The 23,146-nt window shown below is 42.1% G+C and overlaps 1 protein-coding gene across 2 annotated transcripts in view; it reads right to left on the bottom strand.

The window, feature by feature from the left end:
* Positions 1-5,303: 5,303 nt before the first annotated feature.
* SCAMP5 (secretory carrier membrane protein 5) overlaps positions 5,304-23,146 on the bottom strand; it is a 157,437-nt gene continuing 139,594 nt past the window's right edge. For both annotated transcript variants that reach the window (XM_069222151.1, XM_069222150.1), the window contains 2 exons: positions 21,647-21,764; positions 5,304-13,106 (listed from right to left, as the gene is read on the bottom strand). In XM_069222151.1, the coding sequence (XP_069078252.1) occupies positions 12,912-13,106; positions 21,647-21,764 (313 nt within the window). In that variant the 3' untranslated portion in view covers positions 5,304-12,911. The remainder of the gene's footprint in view (positions 13,107-21,646; positions 21,765-23,146) is intronic.

Genomic DNA, 23,146 nt, shown 5'->3' with positions numbered 1-23,146 from the left:
GGAGAAGTGATATGGAAGAATGGTGTTCTCAAGAGACCCGATAAAACAATTCAGCTTTTTTGGATTGAGAGAAATTGCGAGGCATCATGAAGGACATTTAGGTGTATTTTGCATAAACAGAAACATTCACATTTTTTGGGTTGGCCAGGTTTACGTTAAGTGGTTGACAGATAAACAAAACAAAGTTTTTTTTTTTTTTTAAATCTTCTAAGCCATGTGTAGTGAATCCCATGCCACTAGATCCTTCTGATAGTCCTTGGCAGAAGCTAGGGATACACACCATAGGACCTTTTCAGGTTTCCACATATAGGGATGCTTAAGTTATGGTTTTACTAGATTACTACAATAAAGAGCTTAAGATAGAATGTTAAATCTGATGTTCTGGTCAGTGTTTTGGAAGACATATGCAGAGAGTCTACTAGAAATCTGGTGTTGAATAAGGATCTAAGTTTGTAAGCTAAAAACAATTTTGGAGCATCTTACCAGATGTGCCACCAGGGAGACTAGAACCGCCATTTGTCATAATGAACCAAACAGGTAGGTAGAGCACTTCTACTAGGAAATCAAAGAAGCTAACCAGTTGGCAGTCAGTGGGAGTATCAGTTGACGTAAAACTTTGCAGGCAACTTTAATTTCTTATAAAAGCATTGTGAAAACCCTTCACAAGTTGTAAACCAGGGCCATATCTTGCTCCAGGGTGAATGAAAGGGAAGATTTGTTCTATGTGAGTTTCTGAAGTTTCATGAGTATCCCAGTTAAACATGTAGCATAAGACAAGTACAGAAGGGGAGATGGAGAAATACATGTATGGAAAAAGAAAACTGTCTCAGACTTTCTTGTAAGGGGCAAATTAGTCTGCATTAAACTGCCTAGTAGGCAACGGATGCACAAGTAAGTTGTGATCGATAGTAGTCCACCAAAAATAATAAAGTAATTGATCTGTTTGGTCCAGTCAAAGATTTCAGTGTTTTCAACCTGAGCTCAACCCCTGGTAGCTACGGCACAGAGCAAACATGCTTAATTTCAGGTGAATGTGTAAAGCATTTAGAAGTACAAAAACTGCTACAAATTCAAAAAGAAAAACCCATAAAAATCCCACTCTAATTTATAAAACATAAAATAAATAATAATTTAAAAAAGAGCAAAATTTACTAGGTAAAAAGACACAAAACGGCAAAAATCCAAAAGGGAACCAGAGAGAGAGAACTTTTTTTCACTTTAAGTAGCTGTAGCACCAAAAAGCACAAAGCACAATGATAGTCTACTGGAAGCAGTGGACCAGGATCTCTGCATGATTCGTGGCCGACCATGATAGAGCCCTAGCAACAAGTGGACTGGTCCTAGTGAAGTCTCGAAGTCAGAAAGTTAAAAAACAAATTAAAATAAATAAAGTTTCTAAGTCCCACTCATTTTTTGAAGAAAAGCATTACAATTTCTAGTTACAACACAGAAAGGGACTCCATCACTTGTTAAGAAGAAAAATACTCCACACGGGCAGCTGCTGTGGATTGGAAGGCCAGATCCTTGAAGCAGCTTTGAAGATTTTTCGCTGATATCCCTTCAGGGTGTCAAAAAGAGGCTTATGGCAAAGTCCAGTCCATGTCCCACTGCCACTGGTCAGCAGAGGAATACAGGAAAAAGGCCTCTTGCAGCTTGCTGTGTCCCGGTCAGCCAACTGACCCTTGGAATCTACTTCTTTGCCCTGGGTACAAGAGTGAACATGTCGAGTCCTTCTGGATTCCTCCCAGGACACAGAGGTCCAGTCTTCTTCTGATCTTCCCAGGTCTAAGGATATTGCTTGGGGGTGTCAAATTTATGCCTGGCACCTGTTACTGAGTTGGGGTGACTCCTGGGCACTCCCAAACCAATGGGCTAAATGTTCCCAGCGGGAAACCTACCTACCTTTTCAGCAGTTCCTGTTTGCCCTCCTGTAAACAACTGCACAGTGCCTCACTCTCAGAATCTAAGGTGCCGAAATCATTCCCCCTTTGTGCACAGCCTGTGTGTCCACCAAGAGATGGGGCCAGGGTAAGGAGCAGTCACCTCCTCTGTGGTCACTCTAAATCAGTACTGAGGATAGCTTTCCTCCCTCTGGGTTTGGTGCCACAATAACTAAGGGGAGAAAAGTTGGGGCTTTCCAGGTGTCACTTAACATTTACTTGTGACAGACAGGCTCCTATAAAGTGAATCAAGTTTCAGGGCTCACCTCGATTGGTCTTACTGCAAGGCAAAGAAAACACTCCATTTTCAAGGCATTGCCATTGCTCTAGGGGCAGTTTGTACACCTCATCCAGGCCACTAAAGGCTGGGTTGTGACTTGAGAGCTAATGCAACCAGGTGTGCTTAGGGGTGGCTTACTTAATATTTGAAGTCAGGTTTTCATATCTGTCAAAAAGGTGTGATTTTTACATTTCTGTATAGCAGGTTCAGGCTGCTACTGCCAGACTAAAGTAACAGGCCTGAAGCCATGTTTTCCTTGTCACTTTAGTAAATGGTACAATAAGTGCGGCAAATCACAGGTGACATATAGCTCTCTATTCCATGGGTGTACTTTATGCATCATACACTATGGCCTTATTAAAAAAAAAAAAAAAAGTTAAATAAAGCCAATCAGGGATTAACCAATTTCTACATGTTACTGGGACCAGTGCACATACACTGGACAGTAGACATCGGTGCCCCAGTGTGCAGAGTCTAAAAACCAGCAATAAAAGTCACACACAAAATAAAAACCACAAGGATGACCACACACAGGGAAATGTTCTCACATGGTATTTGTATGTGAATACAGCACTGTATGGAATTAGAAAAGGATATACATTTCTGACACTCTGAGAAGTAGAGGTTAGTCCAACAGAGTGATGAAGTAACGACCAATGGTTTCCTAAATTACATTTTTTTAGGCATGTGGATTACTCTGCTGGTTATCCTGCTGAATCAGAGGTGAAATGATTTGTCCCAGAACTGGGGCATGGCTGATTGTTATCCTAAGTCAAACAATTTTGAGGTTACACAGAATTCAAGGAACAGAGCTCTGTTGGAGGAATATCAACACTGTGTGTAGGTGGGGTTCGAGCTCCTCTTGTCTCACAACCCACACCCCTTAGGTGGCTTTATGGCCCTCAATTTTTATGTTTTTACATTTATGTCTGGATAACTATTGTATTTTATCTTGGGGAAGTAGCTTTAGAGAGTTTTCAGCAAGGTAGACTGGTGGAATATACAATGTTGGTAGGAAGTTGATACAACAAGGAATATGGATGGAATTTGTCAGCCAGAAATTGGAAGTTTCTTTCTTACCTGTTCACACATTATTCCTTTGCTCATTTTATTTACATTTATCTTGTTAAACGTCTCCTGGCGGAACCAGATTTTTATGTGGCTCATTTGTCTTTTCTTCAGGTCAGTCATGCCAGTTCCATCTAGAGGCAGGGATGGTCAGTTTTGCTGTTAACTTGAAAGGAGAACAATGAACAGGCAAGACCATGTTTCCTTTTGGCCATCAGTGTTTTTGATGTAGGAGGTAAAAGCAAGCAGGTAGGAGTGTGGTTTGTGTGGACTGGTACATGGCAGTGCAGTTGTAAGCACCAAGGGGAGTGGGCTGTAGTTTTGTAAGGGACAAGACAACAGAGAGGGCGCACTATTATTGCGTAAGTGGCCACATCTAAATAGCCCATTCAGAAGCTACATATTTGGCGGGACAATTTTTTTTTTTTTATCTCTTACCATGCTCTGTAATGACAGCATAATAGACCTTAAATATCCTCTTCTCTCCCCCCCCCCCCCCATGCAAGCGGAAGGTTTTTTCCTATGCTCCTGATTTTATGATATAAACGCACTGATGACATACATACAACAATCATAATATTGATACATAATTTATCTAAAAGAATTCATGAAACTGCGGCTTGGGTGTTATGCGATAACACATTTTGATTCTAAATTGTTACCGAGTGTATGGGTTTATATGATCAACAAACTGACAACTGATCCAGAGAAAAGTAGCAGCTTTTGTTTTATGTCATCCCCTTTCACTAGATTTCTGTTTCCTCCTTTAGGAGAGAGGGAGGCCTCAATGTTGCTACTGCAGTGACCCAATGGATGCACTTAATTGTTGCATACAGATTTATTATGTGATTTTTTTTAACTATGTTTAATGGTCGGACTTCATTAAAATGTCCACTGGTGCTGTGGTAGAATTTTACCAGCACAACAGTAGCACTTTCACAACAAAACAAAAAAAAACCTCAATTCAAGTCCATCAGGTCATGCGGCCTAGTGAACTTTTTGTTGTGCTTTTCAAACGGATGTATTATCGAAAAACAAGAATTCAATATCCCAGAGACACTGGAAAGTTTCTGCCAATGCTTCGTGGACACTGTTCTTTTTTCGTCACCGTAACTGTAATACTTGACACGTTTGTAGATAACGGTACTGCAGTTCAAACTACGACTGCATGTTCTTGGGTAAACTGTATTTGAAGCAGCTCAGACTGCTGAATGTAACTGATCACTGGTAACCATAACCATTCTCCCTATGGCTGCTTCCATACATCAACATACCCAACTGGAAAAAGTTTACATACAGCAGAACTCCGGAAGGCACTTTAGGATTTACAAGGGGTAAAGAAAAAGGTATTCAAATGCCCTACTCTAAATAGGATGGGCTTTCCAACGCTACTGGCATGGTGGCCTATGGTGGCTGTCCCACTGCAAGGGGTTTTCCAGTAGCAGAGCCAGCTGAAGCTCTAATTTCTGAAACAAGACTGCTCACACACATCTAAATGAGGCATGGGGAACCACAATGTGGGCAGGGAGCATCCAGCGATTTTTTGCCATATACCCCATTAAGGTTTAAATCTAAGTATCTTCCTGAGACACAAATAGTTGGAGGAATAAAAAAATAAAAATAAAAAAAACGTGTAATGAGTGATTGCTTTTCTAGTTTGACATACGATAAAGGTTTTGGCCCGTAAAAAACTGAAAGATGTTTGCGCTATAAGGGGAATGTAGGACATACTCAGTTGTGTCAAGCTGGGTTACAGGGCAGCTTTGTAATAAGAATTGGCCTAAAACGAGGGTGGGTGCTGCCCCCAGTTTATAAGAATGTTTAATATGTTAATGTTTTTGATAGAGACTTGTGAAATCTATGGGTCAGATGTCTACAAGTAGATACTCGTAACATTGAAGTATTTCTATCTGTGGTTGTTGTTAAAAATAGGTCAACACCAGCTGCCTTCCTCTTTTAAAAAAAAAAAAATATATTGTTTACTTTTACTCCAAACAAGAAAAAACATCGGAACACTTGGTTAATCTTTACTTTAATTATTTACCCCTGCATTTCGTTTAAGTCCAGACAGTTATTAACAGGCTACATCAAAGACAGTGAGGCAGATTAGACTTTATATCATCACAAACTTTGCCAGAAGGGGGTTTCAGTCTGTCAACCTGGCACAAGATCTTATGAGCAACATTATTACAGACGACAATCAAATGTCTCAGTGCATGAGGAGCGTGTGCGCAAACACCCAGGAAATCATACATTACAATGCAGAGTGTGGAAACACCAGGAACAATTGTTCAAAGAATGAGTGAAGTGCATGCTTGCAGTTTCAAGCCAGTAGATATCATTCTGAGCTAGCACTTTACAAGGCCACACATTCCTCTCCAGCCTTAAAACTCATTTCATTCCCACCCCTCCAGTTTTGGTGTAGTATGAAAGTTTCTTTCCACACAATGTTCCAAGGATCTGGACTTCAAAGAAACCTCACAGTAGGACTTCAGTTTGGAGTTGATGCAGATACATCTTGGAATGTTTAAGTTAGATAAAAGTGCCTATATTGCACAAACTATTGAAATTTGGTTACGACGAGCTAGGTAATCACAATCACTAAACAAGGTGGTTACTACCAGAGATGAAAGGATTGGAAAGGGGTTAGAGCATGAAGTGACCTGAATATCAGTAATTTATGAGTTTGTTTTGAGCTAAAAACTGTCAACTTGGCAAATGTGAATGAGCTCCGACCGTGTGATTCAGGACCAAACCACTCATATCAATAAGTAAACCTTAGCCATTGCTAAGAAGGACCCACATATCCAATGGTGTGTGTCTGCTAGACAAAGGACAGAGCTTCAACCACCCAATGTCCTAGAACACACAGGACTACGGCTCATTCTCTAGTCAGACAGAATATAATAGAAGGGCCTTCCATTACTTTCTGCTCTTCTAGCTTTCAGTGCAACTGGTTGTCTAATCTCCAGGTGAAGCACAACATAATAAAGTAGAACTCTACCAAACCAGAAGTCCTGTAACTGCTGTCCGGCTGATCCCAGTCTGTTACATGTTTAAAGTGAGGTGTGATTGTTCCCAGTTTTGTTGGCATTCCAACAGCCTCCTTCTAGCTAGAAAATATGAAATCCAGGAACAACCTGCCAGAAAGACTTCCATGCCAACAGCGCAAAGCTGATGAAAACACTTGAAAGGCAATATTTGTACTCTTGTTTGTGTTCCTTCCAAACTCAAACAACAAGGTAGTTAACGTTATCATATAGTTACCATTTTTGCACCATGGTCCCACACCTCTTATACACTAGCATGTGCTTGTCCTCGGAGTATTGGTCTTTATTATTTAAATATCAGTACAGGGGAAAAAGTAAAACATGAAACTGTATTTGTCTGCTCCAAAGTTAAACGTGACAAGATTCACTTCAGAGACAGATCCAACCAAGGAATAACAGAAATCACCTTGCTTAGCCATCACTACTTGAAGACAAACTCCGACTTGAAGATATTAAAAAGGAGAAGGAAAATATTTATAAGGTGTAAATTGGAGAACTGGATTAAGGCCCACTAATGTTAACAAGGGGTTCGTGTAACATAAATGAACCCATGTCCTTTCTGGTATATGTGTTTTTTTTAAGTCACCAGAACCAAGGATGGTTTCTCTAGACCAGTACACATATGACCAGTAATTTATTGTTTACTTGACATTTTTATTTTTGGCGGCGTTTTCGTAAAAATAAACTTTTTCCACCAAGTAGAAAACTGTTTATAGATAACAGTAGGTAAACTACTTGATATAATATGGCTCTGCTCTCTGTAGAAAAACAAGTGGTTCTGTGTGTGGGGTGGGGGGGAGGTGGGGGGGGGCCGAAGAGACTTTTTTTCCCCTGTTTTAGGAAGCAATGCGTAGAAGTGAAGATTTCTACAAAGGCCGTATGCGTTATTCAGGTAAAAATGTGCTTCCGCTACAACATACTGGTTAGATGTCATTTAACCTTCCTTAAGTACATGCTTATTAAACCAAGGTCAAGGATATAGCTGAGGAGTGTGTTTTGAGGCTTTCATTATCGAACATCACACGTCATGCTTAGAGCCCAGTTACCTGGTGAGAAAAAAGTCAGAGTAATTTATCCTTCCAGTTGATGGAATACATAATGTTCTTGAATTATGGAACTGTCATTAATGACACAAAATGATTCATCGGAATGACATCATCCATGTGAAATATGGGGTTTGAATCCTCTTAAGTTTTGAGCAACAAAAGTAGCCATACATGTAAACATGCACATATATATCTCAGATGTATTAAAAAGACAAAGTTACAGATCCAAACCTGGAGAGATCACTAGGAGTGAGAAGATGACAAGAACTTGACCACATACATATATATATATATTTATATATACACACACACATACATACATACATACATACATACATACACCCCCCGTGAATTATAGGAGTGTCTATTTGTTCTCGGATGAATTATTGTGCAGTACAGCTTAAATTGAGGGGACATAATCAACAAAAGCTTACTTCTTTCTCACTCTCTAGCCCTACATATTAATGTAGATATGTTTGTCTGCATACAAGCAGCTGTTACCTATTGTTAAGAGTATTTGTTATAATACTACGTACGTGATTTATTTTCTTAGGCTTTATTGATAAGAATTGGTTTACACGTATCATTTGTACATTGAAGGTTTAGACGTATTAAACACTAAAAACAAAATGTGGTATTTATCTAGGCATGTGCCATATCTTCGCCTGTAAAGCTGCACAATCATTGCCACAGAAAGATTTGTCGACTTGGGGGATTGCTTCTTTCCCTCTCATGGACTGGTAGCAATGTTAACATATCATAAATACTGTGCTTCATCCTAAAATGTTTAACAACTGCTTTAGAAAGTCCTATATGTCTGTTTGCCAAACATCTCATGTTGGCGGCAGTGAGCGTTTGTGTGTCAATAGCATTTCACTGATGAACACTTTACTTTGGTTTACTGTGCCAAAAATGTAAACCATTATTGTATAACAATATCCAACAGTTATCTTGTTCCCACAAATTCAAAGGAGCGAGTTCTATTTTTTTGCACTTAGGAACAGAGACAGGCATAGTTTTATAATGACACGATTAAAGATCTAACTGAAACACAAATATCATGCAATTATGCGTATTCCCTATCTAGCTAACACAGATCTAAGCAGTGATTATGGTGGGTATGATTTATGCAGCTCAAACTGAATTGATCAGAGAAGAAAAAAATACACAACCTCTCTGGTCAAACCATTTCACTTCCTATAATGACAGATCCTACATGGTCACTAAATGTTACCTCTACAGACAGAGCATCTTAATCAAATGATTTTAAATTAATTTACTGTTATTCACTCCACCATCACTATTGCACAGACTGGTACACTTTCTCCATTAAGGTTAACTGAGTTTGTGCATCACTTCCAAAATGGTTTCATTATCTAATAAATTGTTCTCTCGCTCTTTCTCTCCAAACGGAAACGTAATTTATCCTGACTATTTTCTGACTAGACTAGTTCAAGGTATCTATACTGCTCTTTCAGATATTTTTTACTCAAACATCATTTGAGCTAAAAAAAAAAAAAAAAACACCTAATCAAGCTAGAAGATTCCTCTTTTATTTCAAGGAAGGGTTTCTTCCTTCTTTAATTCTGTTGGCCTTGGATTCTGATAAACTGCCCTAAAGCTCACTTGACATAAAAATGCCTTTTTAGGTGGGATTTTTTTTTCTAAAATCCCACCTAAATGATTACTGCAGTGTACGTTTCTAAACTGCAAAATTGTAATCAAACCAAGAAAAGGGGGAGCTTGCTTTGCTTACTTCAGAAGCTGTCTGTGGGCCATCTTTCATGCTGTCAAGATTTTTTGTTCTAAGGAACAGGCAGTAAGTTGTGTTTAAATACTCTTGAGAGAAACTGCCCAGTGCTTGTCCAACTCTAAACTCAAAGATCAAACGAAGAAAACAAAACTGAAAACTGTGATACGCCTGCAGAATATGCAAAGATCTGCTTAACTTTAAGAGAATTGCAATTTTCCAGTTAGTTTCAGATAGTCATCATCTCCTATAAACAGCTACCAAGCCCATGGGGGCCCAACATTATATGTTATTGAGAGGCTAGTCTATTTACTTGACACTCTAACATACACAAAAAAGTGATGACTCAAACATTTCAGTGCACTAAATAAGTGATTAAGTATTTTGAAAGAGCTTTTATCATTTTAAGTAATTTCAATGTAGAAGCAGGTTACAAATGATAAATCAAGCAATTTATAGTAATTCAGGAACAGATCCTTAAATTATGCTTTTATATTCTGGTCGAACTATAAATTATATGCCACAAAACTAAATTGTGCAGGACGGCATACATTAGGTAAGTCCACAGTACATCTTCCTACTCACAGTGAAATAGGATCTTCCTGTGTTACATTTGTTTTTATGGGTGTGCAACTCATTTTTTAAAAATAACTATTACAATTTTTCCAACAAGTAGAGATTTTCAAAATTTCACAAATTGTAAATGGTCATTTCTAAAAAAAAGATGGTTCGTAGTCTGCTTTTTATACATGTTAAATCTCTAACAAACTACTGGAAAGGGGACGAATAACAATTCCCAATACTGTCCTCGCTTTTTCATCCAAGTTGCATGACTTCCAATTTGACAAATATCCTGTTCTAGGACTACACAAAATTGATGAACATATTTTGGTCACTCGCTCTTAAGTACATATAGACATGTATCTTCTTTATAAAAATAAATAAAAAAAAACAGAAAAAAACATGGATCCTTTAATGTCAGTCCTAAACTCTGATCACACCGTGTGTACGTTCTCAGACTAAATTGACAGACACTGCAAGCACTGAATATATTAATCCGTGCAAACAGCTTAGCCGGGTCAGCACACTTGAAAACCACTTGCTGATAAAGCATAAATCTAAAAGGAACTGATGGGATGACTGAAGTCTGAGGTCAGGGTATTAATAACTAATCAGAAGCATTCAATTCAAATTACCAGAAACTCATCAGCAGCAAGCGATTCAAATTTTTTGGCGATTTCAATGTATCACACATTAGCTCATAGGCAAACTACACAAACATAAGGTAGGGTGATTCAAATAACATGAATGCAAACCTGTGAAAATTATTGCCGGTACTAACTGAAATGTTAGTACCTTAAATAATTATCCCTCTCCCCCAAAAAATATTTTACTTTAGCAACAGTGTGGGTGCATTTATATTGTACGGTTTCCTACAAATTCTACACACTTCCAACTGCAAAGGGCAACTATCCTCTTCAATACCCAAATTATTGTTATGTCTACCACAGTTCTAGATATAAAATGTTATGCCTTAGAATTGCAAGGAAAGTAAAAATAAAAAAATAAATAAAAAAAATTAAAAAAAATAACTGAGTGTCCCTTAAGTGTTCCATATTTGCTGCAGGACTTCTTCCACATAAAAGATTTACATTAAGACATCAACAGCTTCAGAATAGCAGTTGTTTAACTTAGTTATTTCCTTCCTACACCTAGTACAGAGGTAGATTATAGTGAGGCCAGTGAAATTAAGGGATCTGCACTGCTGCGTTTTCCGCATAATTATGGATTTGCCACTTAATCATCTGTTGCATAATATAAAGATTTTACCAAAATAAATGTTTCCAGCTCAAACTGGGCAAGTTACTAAAAAGGTGCCGACTTGTTGCTGCGCAGTAGAAAGCCCTTCACAAAAGTCGACTGGTCACTTTTCAATTGCTTATTGCTGTATTTGAGTGCTAAACTATTACTTATGAGGCTGACCTTTTGCCCAGACAGTGTTAAACTCTGTAGAAAAGTTGCAATAATGAAGTAATACGGTGAGAAAATGTGCCAAAATGCGCTGCATATTTTTTTTTCTTGCTGCATAATTTAGTTAAACCTGCCGCAGAATTTCAGTGACTCTGCTTGTAGTTCAGAACAGAAAGCCACCATCCCTTCATACAGCCTAGTCTGCTGAATTCTTAAAATTAAAGACCATAATTTTTGCTCCGGATTTTCTTTGCTTCTCGTGAGACAAATCAGAACACCGGATTGGTCTATCGGGTGAGAGTCATTATAACAGATCTCAAAACCCAAGTAGACTTCATCAAATAAAGTCCTATTCTAGAATGTTTATTGTTGTTGAGTGTCACTAATGCAGTGCTGGATAAAGACAGCTATCCTTTTTTTCTCTACACTGGTAGGCCTCTTTGATAGTTAAGAGTGTGATGAAATGTGAACTTGACATCAGTCACTTAAGAAGAATCTTTCGAGTCTACAGCATAAACCGACTACAAAATTGGAAGAGAATACTGAAACAGAACAACGAGCAAATCTACAATGTAGTTTGAGTCTTGGGAGAAAGAAATGGCTGGTGGTAAGAATAATGTTTAAATAGGAGAAGACAGTAAATGAAATCCAGAACTGGCAAACTGGATTAGGGAATCAGGGCTGGACTGGAAATTAAAATCAACCCTGGCATAGGAATCAGCCCAGCGCCACACCACATAAGGCAGCGACCAGAATGGCATCAAGGAGCATGACTGAGTCATGGCAGCCAAACCTACACAAAAATCAGCCCCTTAACCTGCGGCCCACCAGAAAATGCCAGTGTCAAAATGTCCAGTGCAGCCCGGTTTGCAACGTGCAAGCTAAAAAATAAACTGAGTTCAAAAATAAATCTGGACTGTATGAGACAGTACTACATTGATTTCATTATAGCTTGTAAAATGTAATACCGACAAACAACCTGTGATCATATTCTGGAATGAGGGAGAAGGTAAAACACCGAAGAGGTGGGACAAGTCTAGAACAGTTGATGGAGAGAACAACATGGCAGCAAAGGAACACAAGTTAGGGTACAAAGAACTGAATGAGACTTTTTCCTAACAGAAAGGTAGGCATGGCTTTAAGACTTTGAACCTTATGTATGCAAATGAGAACTCTTCAGGCCAAATAAACTCATCTCGCTCCACGCAAAAAGCATATCCACAATATACTGGCTCTTAAACATAAATCGATAAGCACACCTTCCACATACAGGACCACGTCTTCGCAAAAATCTAGGCTATTGCCAATAGAAACTGTGCCTAACAGCAGCTGGGCCCTGAAAGCCACAGGCTGATCTACCCTGGCTTGAGTCTCATTCGAATATACAACGGATATAGAATATGGCGAACCCAGTACAACAGGCAGTGTTGCAGAAGCCACTGAAAAATGCAGGAAGCTTCAAGTATCTCCACCTCGCCACCAGGCTGACATTTGTGTTTCATCTTCAGTTTTTGTTTCCAGATTTCATCAAACAAACACCGACAACCACAGTAATTTTATCACCAGCACAAACCATTTCACAAGGAAATACAGCACAAAACTGGTGCACAATACAAGTGGCTCAACAATGCCCGGAGTCGCTGGCACAGAAAGGGATGTACGGAATTAGTTTATCAAGACAAGGAAATAAACCTGCACAGATACTCCCTTATACTAAACGTTCACATTGCCACATATTTCCTCCCCCCTAAACCCTACTGCTCCTTCATCACTCCTTCCCATAGTGCAGAGTCCTCTCCGACCCTCTCACAACTGGTTTGAGTAACCATAGTTTGGGGTGGATGAGTACTGGGGGTCGGGCTGAGTCATAGCCCCCTGGGCAGCTCCCATGGCTGCGTGCTGAGCTGCCTGCTGCACTTGAGGGTTCTTCCAGGCACCCGTGGTCCATTCCTCCTGGGCCTTGCTCATGCTGCCGCCAGATCCTCGGTAGAACCTATGAACCTAGAGAAATCAGAGGAAACAATTAGGAACATGAAAGACTTTGAATAGCAATTTAACGCTAAGCAAGCCCCACTCGTTCTGTTAAGGAAGAAAATACGGAATGGCAGTAATGCATCACAAGATCATTTTGTAGCACATAGAATTGTTAACCAGCCATGATCTAAAGCCATTCAAACACAGACTTTAGGAAACTACTTGTTTTGGTGTTTCTCACATGAATGGGAATAAAATCGGTGAGTGTGTCACTAAAACGCTACTTTTCCAGCATTTACAGATGATGTGTACCTGTTGCATGTCAGCTCAATGTTGCATTTCTTCTCAATACAAAGTGGATGTGTTTTTTTTTTTTGGGTTGTTTTTTTTCTCATAAGCTGATAACTGAGCTGCATTGTCTCAAATAACGCACTTATTTTTTACATTATGGTGTAACATCCATTAACATGAGTTTAAAGTTTGGAAAAGGCAAATATATCTGTCAAACGGCCCAGTCAAAGTGGGTCAACCTGATCCTCAGTGGTTATGTTATGTTATATTGATTTGTATAGCACACTAGAGTTTATCCAGGTGCTTGGGCACGAGTGTAGGTTTGTGGTCCCCTAGGTGCTTATAAGATGAGCCAAGTCTTCAGCTCCTTGCAGAACTCAAGAAGTGAGGAGGAGGCTTTGATGTTTAGTGGGAGGTCATCCCATGTCTTGGGTGTGATGTAGATTGAGCGACCTCCAATTTTGTTTTTGCAGATGCAGGATGATCCCCAGATTTCTTGCGTGGTCTGTGGGTGTGAATGTTGGCCCTATCTCATGCAGCCACCAGGTAACAGTCCCTTAGGGCGATCTTGTTGCCGAAGATCAGTACTTCCGTCTTGTCGGAGTCGAGCTGCAGACAGTTGGTTCGCATCCAGTCTGCTACCATGGTTCATGAAGCTGGTTCTGGCTGTGGTTGTGGTTGTTTTGTCTGTCAGGGAGAGGAGGAGTTGGGTGCCATCAGTGGAGGAGATGACTGATGTCTTGTGATTGGATGATGTTGGAAAGTGTTAGTGGGTACCAAAGGTACTTACACCTTATACCAGGTCTAGTTATCCCCTATTAGTGAAATGTAGTCTGTGTCTAGAAGCCAGGCTCTCTAGGGGTAGTGTGGATGAGCAGCCAAGGCCTAACTAGGAGACATGCAAAGCTCTTGCAATACCACTGTAGTCACACAGTACTCACACACATGAAAGAAAATACTCAATATTACAAAAATAAAGGTACTTTATTTTGGTGACACAAGTGCCAAAAATACCTTAGAGACAATACTCCCTTATGAGGTAGGTAATATACAGTAGAATGTAGGAATAGCTGTAAAAACAGTTCTGTGCAAATAGTGAAAACCGCAATAGGTTGCAATGGGCCTAGGGGGACCACAAACCATATACTAAAATAGTGGAATGTGAAAGTCTGTTTCCCACCTAGGCAAATGTAGTGTGTAGAGGGGCGCCGAGTGTGTATGAAAACACCAAAGGTAAGTAATAGAACCCACCCCAGAGCCCAGGAAAGCATGAGTAAATCACAGTAACTTTCCTAAAACACACAAGAACACACAATAGAAGATTTTGAAAGAACCAGAAGATACTGCAAGTCACCAATGATAGATTCCTGGACCTGAAGATCTGTGGAAGAAGGGGACCAAGTCCAAAAAGCACTGAAGAGTCCAGGGAGAACAGGAGCCCCTGCTAATCCCGATGAAGGTGCAAAAGAACCACCGGTGAAGAAGAACAGTCAGTACTGCACCCAAGAAGACTGATGCAGGTTCCTGGTTGGTGTAGATGATGTCCCACGCCGGATAGATGATTGCAGTCTGGTTTGCGTCGCTGGATTCTGCCAAAAAGCCTTGGCACATGCAAAGCTTGCGGTTAGCGGAAAATGGCGCTGCCTGGGACCAGGAGGGACCTAGTGGCCTCTAACCTAGAGGAGGAAGCAGAGCGGGCTCTCAGAAACTCAGAGAGCCCTCAGAAAATCAGGCAGCGTGAACAGAAGTCCCACAGCACGGGGACAAAGAAGGTGCAAAAGGAGGCCCACGCAGCACTACATAAAGGGATCCCATGCTGCCAGAGAACCACGCAGAAGGCTGTGCGTTGCAGGAAGTAGTGCTGGGGGCCGGAACTGCACGGTGCATGAAGAACTTCGGGGAAGGATGCCAACAAGCCTTGGCAACTGCAGAACTCGCGGTGCACTGGGGTACTGTCTTGCGTGGGGAGGCAATCTCTTACTTCCACCAAAGCTGGACAGCTGGACTTCAGGACCGTCAGGACCACTTCAGTCCATCACCCGGTTGCTGGATCCACGCACTTCTTCAGGAGAGGGGACCCAAGCCACCTGTCATTGCTGCAGAGGGGTGCCTGCTGAAGCAGGGAAGGGATTCCTTCAATTCAAGGGAGATTCATTTGTTCTTCTTTTGCAGGTTGAAGACAGGCAGTCTTCAGAGGATGCACGACCTCTAAACAGTTCCAGTTGCTGGCAGGAGCTGAAGTTACAATGTTGCAGAAGTCGTCTTTGCTTCTTTGCATCTGGACCCTCCAAAACTCTACAAACTGCAACAGTTTCTTCGGTAGAAGGTGAAGTAAAGGATGCAGAGGATTCCTGCTGGAGTCTTGCAATCAGAGTCTGAGGAAACACCCAGAGGAGAGACCCTAAATAGCCCTGAAAGGGGGATTGGTCAGCTACACAGGTAAGCACCTATCAGGGGAGGGCTCAGACGTCACCTGCTGGCACTGGCCCCTAAAATGCTCCCAGAGTGCCCTGCCAACTTGGAATCCAAGATGGCAAAACCCAGGGACACGCTGGAGGTGCTCTGAGCACCACCCCTGGGGTGGTGATGGACAAGGGAGTGGTCATTCCCCTTTCCTTTGTCCTGTTTCACGCCAGAGCAGGGACTGGGGGTCCCTGCACCGGTGTGCACTGGATTATGCAAGAAGGGCACCATTTTTGCCCTTCAAAGCATTTCCAGAGGTTCTGGGAGGCTACCCCTACCATGCCTGTAACACCCATTTCCAAAGGGAGAGGGTGTAACACCACTCTCTCCCAAAGAAAATGCTTTGTTCTGCCTTCCTGGGCTTGAGCTGCTCAAGCAACAGGAGGTCAGAAACCTGTCTGAGGTGGCAGCAGCTGGGTCTGCCTGAAAAACCTCAAAAGGCTGTAATGGCAGTGCTGGGGGTCCTCTAAAGAGCCCCCAGAGTGCATGGGATCATACAACCAATGCTTGCAAAAGGCTTAGGTATGATTCCAAAGTGTTTGCTACCAAACATGGCCATATTCAGAGTTACCATTGTGAAGCTGTACATAGGTAGTGACCTATGGCCTGTGTACGCATAAAATGGCGTGTCCGCACTCACGAAGTCCGGGAAAATGGTCCTGGACGATGTGGGGGCACCTTTGCTAGTGCAGGAGGTGCCTTCACACACAGGTACTCTGCACCCAGCCTTCAGGGTTGGAAGGCCTGGTATATGGGTGACTTATAAGTGACCTGGTGCAGTGTAAATGGCTGTGAAAGGGCGCATGCACCATTTCACACAGTCTGCATTGGCAGTCCTGTAGAAGCCTGTGCATGGGCTCCCTATGGGTGGCAAAAGAAATGCTGCAGCCCATAGGGATCCCCTGGAACCCCAATGCCCTGGACACCTAAGTACCATATACTAGGGACTTATAAGGGGTGACCAGTATGCCAATTTGGGATAAAATACTGAATTACCAGTATGCAATGACCATATTTAGAGGAGAGAGAGCATAAGCACTGGGGTCCTGGTTAGCAGGATCCCAGGGACACAGTCAAACACGCTGAAATCAGGCAGAAACTGGAGGTAACATGCCAAAAAGAGTGTACTTTCCTACAGGTGGGCTAAGGGAAAGTCTCTGTGAGACTCCACATATCAGTTTCTTGGACTCTGATGTGAAGGGTGGCAGCTTGAACCTTTGGGTTATTCCAGTGAGGATGGAACAGATCCATTTGAGAGGGGAGCCTTGTATGCCTATCTCAAGGAATCTTCTGATGAAGGTGTTATGGGAGACAGTGTGGAAGGCTGCTGAGAGATCCAGAAGGTTGAGGGCCGCTGTTTCTCCTTGGTCCAGGATGATTCAAATGTCATCCGTGGCAGCAATGAGTGTTAATTCGGTGCTGCGATTCTTTCAGAATCCTGACTGTGTTGTCTAGAAGATGGTGAAGTTCGAGGTGGGTTGTGAGTTGCTTGTTGACGATCTTCTCAATCACTTTGGCTGGATAGGAAAGCAGGGAGAAGGGTCGAAAGTTGCTCAGTTGATTCTGGTCAGCTGTGGGCTTCTCGAGGAGGGCACTTATTTCTGGTTTCCATTAATCTGGGAAAGTGAAGGATGTTACAGAAGTGTTCATGATATGGGTCAGAGTGGTGCTAATTGGTGATGGTCCCAGGCTGTAGATGTGGTGGGGGAAATGAGTCCATAGGAACCCCTAAGTGGATGGTCTGCATGACTGCCGCTGTGCTGTTTCTGGTGAGGGTTGTCCATTCGGTCAGGTGGCCGTCTTGGTTTATGCTGGATAGGTTTACGTTGAGTTCTCTGGGGTTGGGTTGGTGTGCGAAGTTGCTGTAGATGCATGCAATATTGCTGTGGAAAAAGTTGTATACAAGATCCCCTTGCAACTGTTGGAATTTCCTTCGATATGGTCCCCTAGTGCTTTTTTATTGTGGCGTCTCATCTGCTGGTGTGCGAGTGCAATCTTATAGGTAGTTCTGTGTGTTGTGGCTGGGTCTTCATTTCTTTTCTAGCTGTTTACAGTATTGTTTGGTGTCTCAGAGCTCTTCTGTGGACCGGATGGCCTGCTAGTGTGATCCTCATGCAGTTGCTGTAGTCAAGGTTGTCTGTGGAGCTAGGTTGATTCATGCCGAGGGTGCTGAGACAGTCTCCTCCTGTGATTTTGCCCCAGTTGCGGCTTGGAATGCCGAATCTGGTAGGAGAGGTGGATGGAGTGGTTAGTCTATATAAGAAGTGTGGTGGAGTTGTATTTTATGTGGTCGACTGTGGTGAACAGGGTCCAGTGTGTCCTGCAGTGTATGTCGGCTCTGGGATGAGCTGGGCAAGTTATCGAGGAATTCTGTGAAGCAGGGTTCGTTTTGGTCTTCCAGGTGAAGGTTGAGGTCACCAAGGAGAATGTAGCCTCTGGAGTGGATGGTGAGAGGAGCATCAAAGTTGTTAAGAAGGGAGGTAAAAGGTGACTCATGGATCAGGTGGTCAGTAGGCTAGGGTTCTGTTCAGAGTAAAGTTTTCTAAGATCTGCAGTACATGTTTCACGAATAGGGTGGCGTTCTCTGTGGATGATGTACATTTGGTGGGTTTCTTCTAGATGACAGCAAGTCCTCCTACTGGCTTGTGAAGGCAGTCTAGTCGAGCGATCTTCTGGCCCACTGGGATTCCCCTAACAATGTTGAGAGATGAGGAGGGATTGAGTCAGGCCTGTGATAAAGAGGATGTCAGTTGTGTTGTTACTCAGCAGGTCCCAAACTTCGGTTGTGTGTTTGCTGAGTGATTGTGTGTTGAGAAGCACAGCAAGTAGGTGTTGATGTGTGGGCTTGCTGTGGTGTGTAGTGGGAAGGCATCGCTGATGCTTGTGTGGCGTGTATGTAGGGAGGGGCGTGTTGAGGGTGTTATTAGTATTTGCATGGAGGCTGTTGGTTTGTGGCTGCTGGAGAACCGGCAGTGGGTGCCGGTGTCGCTGGGCAGTGACTGGACCAGGGTTCCTGGTGCTGGGGGCAGTCAAGGCACGTATGGGTGCAGATGGGAAATCCTCTGGCACTGAAGCAGCGCATCCCACTGCACGTGCATGTTGCAACAGCCATTAAGTAAGTCTGGGGTTAGGGCTGTATGGGGGGGGAGGGGTGTATAGGTTGCAGTGATGTCATTTCTGTTGCTGATGGGTCATGGGAAATTAAGTCCTCTTGCATGGCATCTTCTTTTAAAGAGGGTTTGGTGGCAAAACTAGTAATGTCACTTTATGTCCAGATGTTGATGGGGAATTCAGTGATATCACTTCCTGTGTAGGTGGATGATGGGAAGTCTGGCAAGTAAAGAGGTCCTAACTAGGGACATAATGGAGCAGAATTCCAAATCATCTATCCTGGGCAGACTGGTTTTATCATCAAAACATTGAATTACAACATTCAAAATGTTCACTTCTCACAAATAATCCTTGCCTCTGCCAAGAGGGGTCCCAGTGCAATATGTGTCTCCTTTCCCCGTCTCTAAAGGTTTTATAGAGAAGGTTTGAAAAATAGTGCAGTAATTGGACACACAAGGGTAAAGACTTTGCAAGCGCTCTGTATGCAGATCATGTTCAGTCTTTTTTCTGCACTGGTATTAAGAGGACCTGCAGTCACGAACTGCCAAGTATACTGAAAGCAAAGTATTTTCTATCTTATGAATGTTACTCATCTTTGACCAGATCTTCGATGGAACAAGTATTTTGCTAGAAGATTTTGTATTTTTTTAAAATGTATATGAAAGTGTTCATAATTAAAAGTAAAATACTAAACACACAAACAAATCACGTTTTAACGGATAAAGGACAAAACTCAGATGTGCTGAAAACAACCCTAATAATAAACCAAAAAAAGTAAGATAGTCTAATGAAGGCAATATTACAATTATTTCAAGCACTGCAACTCAAGGAAATAAACACGTCAGTTACCTTTAATATCACTTTTTGTTGGATATTGTATCTAACCACAGATTTCAAACCTTGTGATTATCCACAGACGCAAGACGGAACCAGGAAAACTCAAAAGCACTGCTTTCGTGTGCCAGTAGATGGCGGTGTGAGACTACTCGTCAATCTCGTTCTGCAGTAAGATATGAGCTGCATGTACGCATCACCACTACACTGTCAACTTCTTTAATGAACGTATCGCATCCTTAAAAAAAGAATTGGAAGAACTAAGGAGCAGATTCCTAAAATGGGAACCAATGAGCGGGGAAAGGAAATCATTCCTCAGAACTGGGAGATAGGAGAGCAGTGAGGAATCTGCAGTTAGACACAGTATTCACCAGAAAAAGAGTTACACAGGGTAAGTACCTTGTTCTTCTGAAAGATCCTCTCATAGCAGATTCCTCATCTTGTGACTAGATACCAAAGCAGAACCACCAAAGGTAGCGGGTCTGTGAAACGGCTCAAATCAAAAGCAAAAAGACCAGATGATAGACTGAATGCTGAACAATGTCAAACATTCACCCCTCAGTCATAAATCTGGGCCTAAATACATTGTTGTGCTTGCTACGCCATTCCAGTTTGGACACAGCCATATGCAAATCAGTCTTGACCATGCTCTCCATGGCAACAGTCTAGACAAAACTACCAGGCCATCCCTCGACCGGAAACAAGGGTCCTGGGACTGGTTTTGGGGGCTATGAGAGGGAGAGGTGTCAAAATAGGATGATGGGGTTTAGAGGTTGTTGCTGGAGAGGCAAGGAATTGGGACGTACATTGTCTCCGATGACCTAGTAGTAGTTAATTTGAAAGGGCTGAGAGGACTGCCGTTTCATAGAAGCAGGACCTGAAGCTGCTGATACGTCAAGCCCTTGACATCACAAAAAAGAAAAAACAAAGGTGTTTTGCCGGGCTCGTGCCGAAAGGCTTATAGAGCAGGCTGTGCTTGGCTGTCCTTGAAAAACTCCCAGGCAGATCCCACCTTTTCGCCAAACACGACGCTACCATCGAAGGGCAGTTCCATTAAGGACACCAGGAGGTCCTGGGAGAAACCGGTGGAGCTCATCCACGCTTGGGGACAGAGCATCACATTCCTGCAGTATAGGCCCGAGCTGATGACGAATGTAGCTGCATCCTAGCAAATCCTGAATGGTTTGGACAAAGAAAACCCTTAACTCTTCTGGAAATGCCGGTAGGATCTCACTAACCATGTGTCAAAGTGTGTGGGTGTAGCATCCAAAGAGGGAGCTGACATCGACCAATGGGCTCAAGGCAAGGATGGATGTGGAGAACATTCTCCTGCCAAACCTTTAGACTGTCTGGAGGAGGAGTCAGAAAGGTATTAGGGTTGACTATGCTGCAGCACTAGTCTCACAGGAGTTGGTTGTGGAGTTTAAAAATAAATACATTAAAAAACACAAAACACAGGGTCATCTGGACCTGGTCTAGGGCGAGGAGCAACCTGCCAATTGACTGGCGGGCCTAAACATGGTGTAAGCGCAAGTGCTCAATAGCAGTGCTTTTGAGTTTTCTGAATACAGTCTGACGCCTTGGGATATTTTACACAAACTATAGAGCCCAACTAGATTGGAGCAATCTAAAAACCCTCCAGTCAACCTAAAGAGAAAATAATCCTTTTGCAATGAAACACAAATAAGAAACCCTGAGAAGCACTGCAGGAGTCAACCCCACCATAACTCTCTGAAACCACTCCCATAAAGTTCTCTACAGTATCAACCACTGATAAAAGCAGGCATGGCTTAACATGCTACACTAAGACACCGTGCAGGCCTTGTGGATCTTCTCAGAACATTCCAACATGTTACTAGGAGCTGTACCTTAGTGAGAGCAACGAAGGAGAAAACAGCTACCACGGTGAACATAATGGTGGGAATCAACATCACTACTGCGGAGCCCACATTTGTCCCAAAAAAGGAGATTGCTGCAATCCAGCCGCTGCAGAAAGAAAAAAAAAGAAAACATACAGACATAAGACACCTCCGCATTGAGGGTCCTGAAAACGTATAGAAGGAACACAGCAAATATATGAATACATTACCAGATAAAGTGGATATGGGATTATCCGTGTTATCAGGTATTTTGCTAACCATTTTATAAAGTTGTACAGTCTCTTTTAATGTGTGTAATTTTAGCTGGTCTTAAAATAATTTCTTATGCTATTTCACGATCTCGTGTATTAAAATCAAGTACATCCATTAACATATGCAGGACATTGCACTAAAAGGTTTGCAACTATAGGGTTTCAGATATTTTTTCCTTTTCGTCCACTGTTGAATACTTTACATTTACTTCAAAATAACTTTTGTATAAAGAATGCCAGTCAACAGTCTACATTCGCCCTAGCCTTTTCTTATATCCAGAATTGTTCTGGACGAGCACCGTAGGCTCTAGTCTTGCACAACAGCAAATAGAAGGAGAAACAGGGTATAATCATGCATCAGATTTGGTTTTATTTACCTTTTCAATAATCACGCATCAGATTTGGTTTTATTTAGCGTTTCAATCTTTTCTTTCATAGCTACAATATTAGAACACTCATCCAGCAGGTCTGTGCTCCAGTCTCTAGCAGACCTGACGCGTGAAAGGCAGAAGTCTGTGTGCTGGTCAAATCGAGAAAGCAATGCCATTTCTTTATCTTCCTCCCCTGTAATCTTTTCTCATATCAGGAACAAAATAAGCGCGCACCACCCGGAGGTAAACCACTGAAGTTTGCGAGCGAAAGGGTATCCTCTTCAGTGCACTTGTTCTCAGTTATGTACCACTAGGGAAAAAGTACTAATATTGGTACATTTAAAATGTGTATATAAGATGTCCTTGTACACCATTCACCACTACTATTAATATGGAATACTTAACCGCTTCAGTGCGGGCTGCCCTCACCCGATCGCGCCACGCAGGGGTTTAAAAATTAAGAAAAAAAAAAATTGAGAAAAAAAAAAAAAAGGAAATAGACAGGGGGGCACCCGTGCCCTGTGGAGGTAATTTTTTTAAATATTTGTACGGTTTCCCTGTATACATTATATATATATATATATATGGAAAATGTCACTTACCCTGTGTACATCTGTTCGTGGCATGAGTTGCTGCAGATTCACATGCTTTGCACATCCCGCCATCTAGTGTTTGGCTCGGAGTGTTACAAGTTGTTTTTCTTCGAAGAAGTCTTTTCGAGTCACGAGATCGAGAGACTCCTCCCCTTTCGGCTCCATTGCACATGGGCGTCGACTCCATCTTAGATTGTGTTCCCCGCAGAGGGTGAGGTAGGAGTTGTGTATTATAGTAATAGTGCCCATGCAATGGAGTGAATATGTATGTAC

The sequence above is a fragment of the Pleurodeles waltl genome, chromosome 3_1, assembly GCF_031143425.1.
Source record: "Pleurodeles waltl isolate 20211129_DDA chromosome 3_1, aPleWal1.hap1.20221129, whole genome shotgun sequence".
NCBI classification, from domain to species: domain Eukaryota; kingdom Metazoa; phylum Chordata; class Amphibia; order Caudata; family Salamandridae; genus Pleurodeles; species Pleurodeles waltl.
The sequence above is the reverse complement of the archived record's forward strand: the minus strand, read 5'-3'. Positions and strand labels throughout refer to the sequence as shown.